The following is a 12,270-nucleotide window of genomic DNA, read 5'->3' on the forward strand; positions in this document are numbered from 1 at the left end:
CATTTAATTCCAAATCACAAGAAACTTGACTTGAAGTATGCACTTACTATTATCACTGTAAATACAACAAGAATACATAAGGTTGGTCAAGGTCAACCCAAGTCTTATGTTCTCTTGTGTATCACACTGTATGGACATTACAATCTGTAATCACACTGTATAGATATTACAATCAGAGTCAACGTGATAAAACATGTCTTGTCAAGGTGCAGTCGGTGATTACCCACATCAGGCGGATCCTAAAAACATTCACGTCAACATCATTATAAAATCAACATTCGGTGACCTACAAAAAACACGTCGCCCACATCAAGAAAGCCACATGAAAGTCATAGTCCATTAGATCATGAAACAAAATATATCCAGTTTAGAGACATTGTTCAACCGTTTACATTCAGTTCATTATACATGTATGCACGTGTACCATGGAAATACCTTCGTTTTATTGCAGTACCTAGAAGTGGCATGCAATATGAGTATGGTAAATGTGTAATAAAGTTCAAGCCTGTTATATGAACATGTCTTCATCATTGCTGCAGATGCCACATAACACACACGTGCGGTGGTTCCGCCCCATTCTGGTGAAAATCAGCCTTGCCCGATACGCAGAAAAAGAGCTCAGAGGTTTACAGAGCCGCTATTGTACCTGTAGGACAGGTTTCCCTGAAGTGTACAAAAGAGAGACGTATGTCCAGTGCTCAGATCATCATCATTCATAACATTTCACAAAGCTTTAGGAAGCTTCATCTTTGCAGCTGGCAATAAAGTTTGATTTTGGGGATTAACATGCAATTCTGATTTTAACAAGGACTGATCAGTTTTAACAGGTAGGCAAAATTCAAATGTTTCATGATATACTGTAATACTTTCAATAAAATGGAAAAGAACGAACAATTTTAGTTTTAAAATACATAACAGTATATTAATTAAAGTTGTGACACTTTACAAGAAAGTTCCATGTGTTAGCATGATTTACCTACAAAATCAAGGTTTCAATGGAAGTCAATGGGGCCAAAGTTTGGAGGGTTTAAAGGCAGAAATGTGACGCTTATAATTTTATAAAAGCATTTACATTTATGCATTTGGCAGACGCTTTTATCCAAAGCGACTTCCAGTGCACTTATTACAGGGACAATCCCCCTGGAGCAACCTGGAGTTAAGTGCCTTACTCAAGGACACAATGATGGTGACTGTGGGGATCGAACCAGCAACCTTCTGATTACCAGTTATGCACTTTAGTCCACTACGCCACCACCAGTCTATACATTAATTCTACTGTTAAAACTTGAGTATTATTTGAGCTGTTAAGTTGTTTAAATCATTGTTTTGTGGGATTACAGGGTTAACTGCATTATGTCATCATGCAAAATTGGACATTTCCACAGATGCAGTTAGTAACATATTGTTTATGTCTTGTGTCAGATTAAACCCCATTGACTTCCATTGGAAGTGTCTCACTGGAACACACATTAATCAATGCTGTTGCTTAATATTAACTTGTGTTGAACATGGAATATTCCTTTGAGGTGTGAATTAAAAATGTGTGAATGTCATCGCATTAGACGACAAAATAGGAAAGCAAATGTGATCCATCTCAAATGCTTCTAGAGCTTTTCTCAAAACTAAGTACACTTTTTTTATGCTAATTTTGCTCAACTGGTGTTTTGTTTCGGGGGGTCTGTGGCTCAGGTGTTAGAGCGGGTCGGCCACTAATCACAGGGTTGGCGGTTTGATTCCCTGCCCACATGACTCCACATGCCAAAGTGTCCTTGGGCAAGACACTGAACCCCAAGTTGCTCCCAATGGCAGGCTAGCACCTTGCATAGCAGCTCTGCCGCCATTGGTGTGTGAATGGGATGCAGTGTAAAGCAATCTGAATACTGCTAAGTTTAAAAAGGTGCTATATAAGTGCAGACCATTTACCAAAGCAATGTCTAAAACCAATGTCTTCATAAGGTACCTACAGTGCCTCCATAAACCTCTTTTTTAATGTTTTGGATGTAAACGCGTGCTAGAATTCTTCAATAGAAATCCCACTTGTTTTGATATTTTGTTATCCAATGGAATGACAAGGTCACCAAACACTGTGAGCTGAAGTTAACTTTGGCTTTTAAAAGATTTAAAATTCATTCATGTCATTCATTAACTGTTCTTAGTATTTAGTATTTTGGTTGGTGTACTGTTTAAAAGGTTGGTTTGTCAAATGTTTAGCTAGAGACCAAAGCAAAAGTTATATTCAAACACCGGCGTGTGTCTGTTTGATATGGCAACAACTCGTGACTTTTTGTTCAAATGTTGTTATTAACTGTGCTTGAAATCATAACAAAAAACTTTGATTACACATCAAAGGCAATGTGATACTGTTGTCATAGTAACAATTATTCATTGACTTATTCATTGTTATTGCATTGTAAAAAGTGGTAACCTACAATTATGTTATATACTGTATATATATATACACACAGAATCAACATTTAACTCCTACTACCACCCATCCCCAACCCCAAACCCCATCCCCACCCCGACCCTCAACAAACACCCCTGTGGTCACACATGAGTACATACACACAAAAGAAAAAACAAAAACACAAATAAAAATATAATAAAATCACACACATTAACAACTACCCCTCTCTCTCCACTGTTCCACCCCGAGAACCCTCCAAGAACTCCAAATATATGCCCCATTTCCCAACAAACAAATCCAAATTTCCCAGTCTTCTAGATGACCCTTCTTCGAAAGCCGCCACCCTCCCCATCTCCGAGTGCCACTTCTGAAATGGGGGCACTCCAGCCGACTTCCAACCCCTTAAAATCACTTGTCTGGCGATCATAACACTGGTTAGGACCCAGTTTGTTATATGATTATTCCCTATATTGTTGACCGCCCCATCGCCTAAAACACAGAGTCTGGGGCAAAATGAAATTTGAGTGCCTAATATGTCACATATAAAACTCTGAACTATTCTTGGAGCTTAACACACGTCCCAAAAAACATGGGTTGTGTCTCCATCTTCTGAGTGGCATTGCCAGCAGGTGGGTGTGTCTTTAAGACCAAGTCTATACAATCTAGAGGGGGCCCAATAAAATCTTAAATCTGTAAAATCTTGAAGGTGCGAACCCTTGCATCTCTAGATACAGTCTTGACATTTTTTAGAATCCTCGCCCATTTTTACGTTTTAATATAACGCCCATAATCTATTGATAGAAGTTAAAGCTCCACCCCCCAGACTTTGAATTAGCAGTAAGTAATACACTGATGCCTCGTGACCTTTTCCAAATGCAGTAATCACCTCTCCCAGGGTATCTGCCGCTTTACAGGGGTGTATGACAAATAATCATCTGTGTAAAGCAGAAGGTCATATCTCCCGCCACCACCCCTGAAAATCATCTTCCCTTCTTATCGCAGCTGCTAATGGTTCCAGGGCAAGACAGAACAATAATGGGGAAAGAGGGCAACCCTGCCGGGTGCCCCTATCCAGAGTAAATAATCTCAAATTAATCAATTTGTTTGTACCGCTGCTACCGGGTGTCTACAAAGTAACTTAATCTAACCAATAAAAGTATTCCTGAACCCGTATATTTCCAAAATCTTAAAAAGATAACCCCATTCTACCATATCAAATGCCTTTTCGGTGTCAAGTGAGATGGCAGCGACCGGAGTCTGATCATTTGCCACTGATCACATGATACTGATGAAATGCCTAAAGTAATCAGAAGAGCTACAGCCCCAAATACACCCTACCTGATCTATCTGTATAAGAGATGCCATAACTTTATTTAATCGGTTAGCCAGAATTTTCTAAGAGTCAGACTGATCCGGGCTTCTGTCGTGGTTGGCGGAAGCTGTCCATTCTTTAATGATTCCGTATAAATTTCTACCAAAAGTCGAGACAGTTCTGTAGCATAAGATCTAAACAATTCAGCGGCAAAACTGTCTGGCCCCAGAACCTTAAGGCCTTAATTACCTCGCCAAGCTCCTCCAATGTTACCTCAGAATCAAGGGTTTTGCTCAGTTGTCAGTTTAGAGAGTTCTAATGGTTCCAATAGTTCAAGAACCAAGTTCCTAATAACTTGGTTAGTCCCCCGACTCAAAGTATGACTGCCTTGCCCTGAATAGCCAAAACTCAACCTTCTGTGACAAAATAGTCTTATATCTGTATTTCAATTAAGTACATTTTCTGAGGCTATCAGATGATATTCATCGCTCCAGCTCTGCCTCTGCCTGGATTTTTGTATGAATGAGGCATTCCGTATGATCCGACCCCTAAGAACCGCCTTAAGTGCCTCCCTAGCCACGCCCACAGATGATCCTGAGGACTAGTTGGTCTCCATATAAACATTGATTTCATTTCATTTAACATTTGTTGAAATGCAGGATTTTGCAAAAGGGATACATTAAAGCGCCAACTATATTATTTCTTTTTCTCTGTATGTGGCAACACCTCTAAACCCACCAGGGCGTGATATGAGAATAAGATGTTTGCAATTAAAAAATCCACAATAGATGAAATGAGGGACTTAAGTATTAAAAAAAAGCTTACACAATTTTGCTTCACTATGATCAAGGACTGAGTCCATCAAAAGATTCAAGTTTCCTCCCAATATTATATCATGAGGGGTGCAGCATCCCTTCAAGGTCTATAAAAAAGCCCTGATCATCCACATTGGGTGTGTAAATATTAGCCAAAATCAGACTTTGCCCCTGAATTTCTGCTAAAACAATAATGACTCTTCCTAATGTATCTTTAATCCGTTTGAGACATTTGAATTGTAGCTGTTTACTTCTCAGTGTAATGACTCCCCTGCTCTTTCTAAAGCCTGCACTAAAGAAAACATGTCCATCCCATATCTTCCCAAATTTTTCAACTTCCAGCAGGGAAAGATGAATTTCTTGAAGAAATCACACTTAAAAAAGAAAGAACCTTCCTTCTTTTTATGGGGTGCCCCAACCCATTCACATTCCATGTGGAGAAGGACAATCCACTCATATTTACATTTGACATTTCAACATATTAGAAAAACTAGAATGTGTGTCAAAAATGTAATTATAAAGACCACATTTCAACACTGGTGCAACAATCAACCCCCGAACTTCCCCCAGAACAAACAAAAAAAAACATGTGCATTAACCTCGTGCACGACAGCGCCAAGCGGTGTCCATCCCTCTAATCTAAAAGTGTCCATGTACGCCTACGAGAGCCCCCACGACAACTTTGCCATCGGATTGCTCCAGTCTGTTGCTTCTATACAAATTTTGTGAGACAGAATTACAAAACAGAAATTAATCTATAATACAAACTCCAGCCAATAGGCAGAATAAACACGAAGAACGTGTAGATTCATCCACAAAACTGTCCCGAAGGTGTGTTCCTCCACAAAACAAACTCCAAACAATAGGAGGCATAAGCACAAAGAATTAATTGGTTAATTTTCTTAAAAATATACATCAATACCGATACAACAACAATGACTCAACCAGCGGCTAGAGTTGGGGTGGGACTAAATACTGGTTTGATCAATGACGTATTTAGAAATCACTTTAATTTTATTTAGTTTGGTGTAACCTAATGTACTCCGGTTACAAAGTCATTTAGATGTTACCACATGAAGTACAATTGTTTGTGTGCCTATAATGTTGCAAACAATATTGTGGTTTAGAAACAGCCAAAAACGTACAAATCTAGCATTTGATATTAGCAAACTTTTGCCCTCCTATGGGTATTGAAAAATGGCCCGTCCCTTTGGTATTCGCAAGCATTTTTAAAAACTCTTTTTTTTTATGATGCCATTTCTTTTCCCTGAATTAAGAACATTATAATTTTGCATTTCTTTTGGGATTTTACACTATTTTGATCTTATTTATTTGTTCATTTAAACAGTTTGCCATTAATTTGCATATACAAATAAGCAAATTTTTTAATAAATAAATAAATAAAATAAAAAGTTAAACAGAGTATAGAGTGAAAATTTTGCAATTTCAAACTTTCTATTGTAAAAATGCCATAAATGACCAAAAGATTGCTGTAGAGCTCCACTTATTGATGCCCTAGTTTGTGTCTTATTGATGCTCAGGACTTCTACGCTAGGTTTGAAGCACAGAACGACGTGGTGGCGAGGAAGACCACCCCTCCTCCCAACGACCAGGTGCTCTGTCTTACCACGGCTGATGTGAGGAAAACTCTATGTAGAGTCCACGGAAGGCTGCTGGACCAGACAACATTCCTGGTAGAGTGTTCCGAGGATGTGCAGACCAGCTGGCAGATGTTCTTACCAACATCTTCAACATCTCTCTGAGCAGCGCCGGTTCTCACCTCCTCCCTTCATTAATCCCTTTATAGTATATATATATTGTAAGTTCAGATGGGAAATGGAGGAAAAGTCTTGTACTGCTCAGATAAATGAAACTATTTTTATTAAATGAGGAAAATGTATTTTGATCTAAAACAAATACCATAGGAGGTTTAACCTCTAAAATAGTCACTTTATTTATGGCTTTATTTATTAGTTTTTTTTTTATATAATTGCATTTTTAGGATCCAAGAGAGTTTGGGAAAGACTATTAAATGGCGAAACATGTAAAGCGAGTGAAACGCAGGTTGATTTTGGGGACTTTCATCATGGTCATGGGTTTCTACTTTTTTATGGCACCAACACTCCTTGCTACATTTGGGTAAGTGGTCTTCAATTTGGTCTTCCATTTGTTGCACGAACAGCCTCAACCATAGTAACGTCTTAGTGAGCCAACTTTCCTCTGTCAAACTTGTTTGAAAGTGCCACAGAGTCACCGTGTATTTACATGCACACCAATAAGCGGATTACTCCCAAAAATGTTTATTGCGTTTACATGACAACACACACGTTGTCGGCTTATTAAAGGAGCAATATGTAACACTGACATCAAGCATTTTAAATGGATACTACAGTCCAAATTCAAAATATTGGAGAGAGTTGTTTCTCCCGCCCCCTCCTCCCCAGACTCGAAGCTCATGTGGATTGCCAGGTTGAGAACACGCAACAGGAACGAGGAAACTGACAATAGCAACTCTAAGTTGATCAGCTAATGGATACGTTTGCTATGTTTTTATTGTTTGCCAATTATAAACCAGCTGTCAATGTTAGTTTGATGTATTGCTGGCTTCCATGGCAGCAGTGCGCTGTGTTAGCCCGCTAACTTGTTTCCAATCTGGCAACCCGGGGTGCTGAAATACTATTGAACATGCTGCCTGTAGCATTGTTTTCAGAGAAGCCAGTATTTCAACTTAGCATGTTTCCTAAATCTCTGATAGCATGTAATGATAATTTGATGCTTAGTACGGTGCGACAGGGCGGAGGGCGGGGCATTTATATCATCAAGCCCGTTATATCACCTTCTCCATTAATACCTTTAACACTGGTGCCGAGGGGCGATATAAGATCTATAAAAAAAGCCCTGATCATCCACATTGGGTGTGTAAATATTAGCCAAAATCAGACTTTGCCCTTGAATTTCTGCTAAAACAATAATCTTTGATCTGTTTGAGACATTTGAATTGTAGCTGTTTACTTCTCAGTGTAATGACTCCCCTGCTCTTACTTGTGCCAGCACTAAAGAAAACATGTCCGGGAAGGAGGAGGCGAGAACCGACTTTACAATATAAATAATAGTTTAATGAAAAACTAAACAAAAGTCACCAACACACATATGACGGACAGCTGCCCATAAACGCTCTCTCTCTCTCGCACCACCGTCCACAGTCGGCCTTTATCCCTCTCTGAGGCTTAATTATCCTGATAAGGGGCCGGGTGTGTAAAATCACGACCCTGCCCTCCGCCCTGCCACATAGAGCAAATAAATGACATATAATTACACCTTTAAGCATAATCGTGTAAGAACGTGCATGTAAATGCACTCACTACTACATTAACACCACAAAAATATTCATGTAGTTCCAACTCCAATGGTTACAATGGATTACGTAAACTTCCATTTTACACATTTAAATATATAGAATGCAACGTAATCAAGTTGACAAAATGTTTAAGATTTACGATGCTTTAATTCAATTAAGTAAATTGAACAAGCAGTAAAAATCCTTTTTTTGAGTGTGACTGTTAATCTTTTACCTTCAGTGTTTCTCCGGCCCCGTGTGTTCAAGACACATCAAATAATTGGTGGAATAATTCTCCAGTCTCCAAGAGCGTTTCCAAAGAGGCCTGTAGGCCAAAAGTGAACCTGATGTTCATGAAAACCCATAAGACCGCCAGCAGTACTGTGCTCAACATTCTCCTCCGCTTTGGAGAAAAGCACCAGTTGAAGTTTGCTCTCCCAGATGATCGCAACGACTTTTTCTACCCCTCTAGTTTCTTTCGAACTCAAGTGAAGGGCTACCAGCCAGGTTTGTGCTTTAATATCGTGTGCAATCACATGCGATTCAATGCACCTGAAGTGGAGAAGCTTCTTCCAGCAGATGCATTCTTCTTCACCATCTTAAGAGACCCCGCAGAGCTGTTTGAGTCATCGTTTCACTACTACAAAGGGTGCGTGCCCCAAACATGGAGAATACCGGGGAAAAACCAACTTAAAGAGTTTCTCTCAAACCCAAACTGCTACTTCAACCCAGAGGGAATCAATGCTTTCTATCTAAAGAACTTACAGATTTTTGACTTTGGCTTGGAGAACAATTTGGGAGTTGGCGATCCAAGAGTGCAACAAGGCATTGAATACATTGCGAAACGCTTTCAATTAGTCTTAATTGCAGACCATTTCGAGGAGTCGCTCATTTTACTAAAAGACGCTCTTTGTTGGCAGATGGACGATTTGCTCTATTTTAAACTTAACGCTCGACATGTCATGTCTGTATCTCCACTCGACCCTGAACTCAAGGCCAAAGCTCGCGAATGGAATGGCGCCGACTGGAGACTCTATCAACATTTCAATGCCACATTCTGGGCGCGGGTGGAGGCCTACGGTCGGACCCGAATGGAGGAGCAGGTGAAGGAGCTTCGCAGGAGAAACGCAGAGGTGGAGACCATCTGCATCGACGGTGGGGTGGCCGTGGAGGCAGCGGACATCACAGATGGACGTATGAAACCCTGGCAACCCATTGGAGAGGCTTCGATACTGGGGTACAACCTGAGGACTGACATAGACCAAGAGTATCAAGAGCTCTGCCGAAAAATGCTCACACCTGAGATACAGTATTTGTCAAATTTAGGAGTCAATTTATGGAAAACGAGGTTATGGGGCTGGTTAAAAGACAACATTTTGTAATTGTAGAACGTTTTGTTCAATTTGTGTTGAGTTAGATTTATTGATTCATATATTTATATTGATATTACACAAATAGTTATAAATAATCGGCTGTATTTATTGTTTAAACAAACATAAACTTTTATGACCTCATATTACTTTAGCACATGTTTATATATTTACAGTAGCTTCTTCATGATGGCGAAAAGATGGTGATTAACTTGAATGGTGACCAGTTATGTGATCAAAGATTTACACTTTCCCTTATCAACTATGTACATTTTAACCTGAAATATTGATAACATTTCTAAAGCATGATGGCTCTGTGCTTTTGTCCCATTGTTATCTCTTCAATCTGTGTCACTGTTTTTAACTTGGTTGTTTTGAAATGGTTATTACTGAACATTAATTCTGCTGAATGTTTTAAGGCAATATTGAGGTTGGAATTGAGTTTTACGTGTAGATGTAAAATATATAGTTAGCCTAAAGCCGAAATAGTCTAAATATATATATTGGTTAGTTTTAGGGTTTGGTTTAAAACATAGTATAAATCCCTCCATTAAATGTCAGTAGTGTCCTGGTTTATTAAACTAATGCAACATTGTACACGGTCTTTTCTTGTCATTTTTATCCGACGTTTTACTGTCAGCTGAGAATATTGTATGGTGGTTTAACCCTTTAAGCTCTGAAGGTGTATTTAAAGATTTCCTGTTTCAGTGGCATACCCAAAATTAAAGGCTTATCGCTAAAAAAAAAAAAAAATAGGGCCAAAAGTTTATAGATATAGATTATGATAAATGCAATGTGAGAAACTAAAAAAATAAATCACCAAAAAAGTAATGCTTTTAATTCACTTTTCAGAGCGTAAATAAGGTAGCGCCAGAAAACTGCTTTTGTTTTGTTCCCAATCATGTCAACCGTATATGAGGAAAATATTGTGTTGATACGACAAAGCAATCAAATGTTACAACATTACAAATATAATGTATCATAGTGGCCAAAAACATCTCCAAACAAATAAAAGATAATAATTGTACATAAGAACTAATTACACATGCAAACACAACAATGACTAAAGGTTTGCATAGCATGCAGACATGATTTTACTCATGAGATTACACAGAATGAGTTTCATTCTGTGTCATTTGAGTCATCATTGAGTCTGTATCATGTATTTGGCGCCATCTCCTGGTGGCCATTTGTAATTAGAGGATTTGAATGACTTCCACCTCTAGTTGCAGCGATCTGAATCCTAATATGATTGGTTTTGCGTTCCATGACGCTGAACAACATACTACGTAATTTACGATGATGTCATCTGATCCAGGAAAGCTAACATGTTTTTAGCCAAATCGCAGTATGCTTAGTTTGGATTACATCTATGCATCAGATGATGTCGTGTGTGGGCTCGTTTTAACGGGAATCCCATCCTTTAAATAATGTTATGTGATGTTTATTTTCTGTGTATTTTGTGTTATAGTGTTAAGTTATAAGCGGCTTATAAGCAACACTTGTTTAAATATAACATTTATGTCAAAGACCTGTACTTAGCTGTTACTCACTATTTTTATGTGGGTGAATAAAACAATAATAAAATTGTTTTACTCTTTGAGAGCTTTCCAACAACATATGACCAGTGTTGGGGAGTAACAGAATACATGTAATGGAAATACGTATTTAAAATACAAAATATAAGTAACTGTATTCCACTACCATTAAAATTTAAATAAATGGTAATTAGAATACAGTTACAATCAAAAAGTATTTTGATTATTGAAGAGATTACTTTGCATTTTATTGTCATTTGTTTCATTTAATATTTAGTCCTTTCGGATGGAAAACATTTATACATATAAATTACGTGATCCAAAGTGCATTTGAACAGCGGTGAAACACTTTCTTATGATGTGTTACATTCATAGGAGCAGACAGAGAATAATTAAGTACTACTTCCAAAGTAAGTTTGGAGCACAAGAAATAGAAATTGACGTTGGATCATAATTTCTTTTTTTCTAGTAAGACCTTTGATATTAGGGCAAAAATCATATTCTTGGTACTATTTTTTTTATTGTTTTCTTGTAAAAATATCTATAAATCCTTAAAACAAGATCAATTTGATTTATATTGTTTTTGAAACAACAAGCTTAAAGGGTTAGATTAAAAAACGTAAATATTCCACAGAAAAAACGAACAAGAACGATGTTATACTATGTTATATTTACATTAAATCTGCATAAAAAATAAAAATAAATCGAACAATGTGACTTTTTTCAGAAAGCTATGGAGGTACATTAAAAAAAATAATAATAATAATAATTAGAAAACACAATATGACTAGCTTACAAAAAACTAAATAAATAAAAAAATGCTATTTTGCAGCGCTCTAATTGGACAGTAAGGCGACGCTCCGCCGTCCAATCACGTCGTTTTCCATCTGTAAGCTGATCTTCACTCTGATTGGCGGAGACGCGCTCATCCGTCTATAGAAACAAATCAAGTAGTAGAACGGCCGTTAGGGTCTTCAAAATGGTTGTGACTTAGTGGCCCATATCTCGTATACATAATAATTCTAATAATTCTTCTAGTTCTTTATCTCAGTGGCCATTGAAATGTATCTGTATAATTAAATACGTATAAATTATGCTGCCTTCTTTATGGAGTATCGCAGCCGAAGTGACAGCGTGGTCACGCTGTACCTGTTACTTTTCTACGCGCTGACCAAGATAACCCAATCCCAGTCGTTTGTGATTACCAGGTAATTTAGCGATAGCAGGGGCACATATTTTCATCCTTATCCCGAGTAAGAATTATTTTAGTTAATATATTCAAAAGATTTTACTCCCTAGTGTACAAATCCTTCAAATAATGCAATAAACCTTGTGTGAGATTTGAATGCGGCTCTATGGAGCGTTCGGCTTTCTGGGCCACCATGCGCCCCCTAGAGGAAGAAAACACTGCGTTTCATCGGAGAACATTTGTTTTCCCTGGCACACAGAGGGGCGGAGTTTCTAAGATCCCGCCCACTGTCGGGTAATCAT

General features: G+C 38.1%; 1 protein-coding gene across 3 annotated transcripts; it reads left to right on the forward strand.

Annotated features, from left to right (window-relative positions):
- The first annotated feature begins 645 nt into the window (after positions 1-645).
- On the forward strand, positions 646-9,827 carry gal3st1b (galactose-3-O-sulfotransferase 1b). 3 transcript variants are annotated; one of them, XM_052116892.1, is made up of 4 exons: positions 646-827; positions 6,076-6,353; positions 6,537-6,673; positions 8,113-9,827. In XM_052116892.1, exons 3-4 carry the CDS (start codon positions 6,567-6,569, stop codon positions 9,251-9,253), a joined length of 1,248 nt encoding a protein of 415 aa, XP_051972852.1. In that variant the 5' UTR covers positions 646-827; positions 6,076-6,353; positions 6,537-6,566; the 3' UTR covers positions 9,254-9,827. The 3 variants fall into 3 exon arrangements, with proteins under 3 accessions (XP_051972852.1, XP_051972853.1, XP_051972854.1); XM_052116893.1 differs by having other exon boundaries at positions 6,076-6,228; XM_052116894.1 differs by having other exon boundaries at positions 6,090-6,353.
- The last annotated feature ends 2,443 nt before the right edge of the window (positions 9,828-12,270 follow it).

The sequence above is a fragment of the Xyrauchen texanus genome, chromosome 44 (assembly GCF_025860055.1).
Source record: "Xyrauchen texanus isolate HMW12.3.18 chromosome 44, RBS_HiC_50CHRs, whole genome shotgun sequence".
NCBI lineage: Eukaryota > Metazoa > Chordata > Actinopteri > Cypriniformes > Catostomidae > Xyrauchen > Xyrauchen texanus.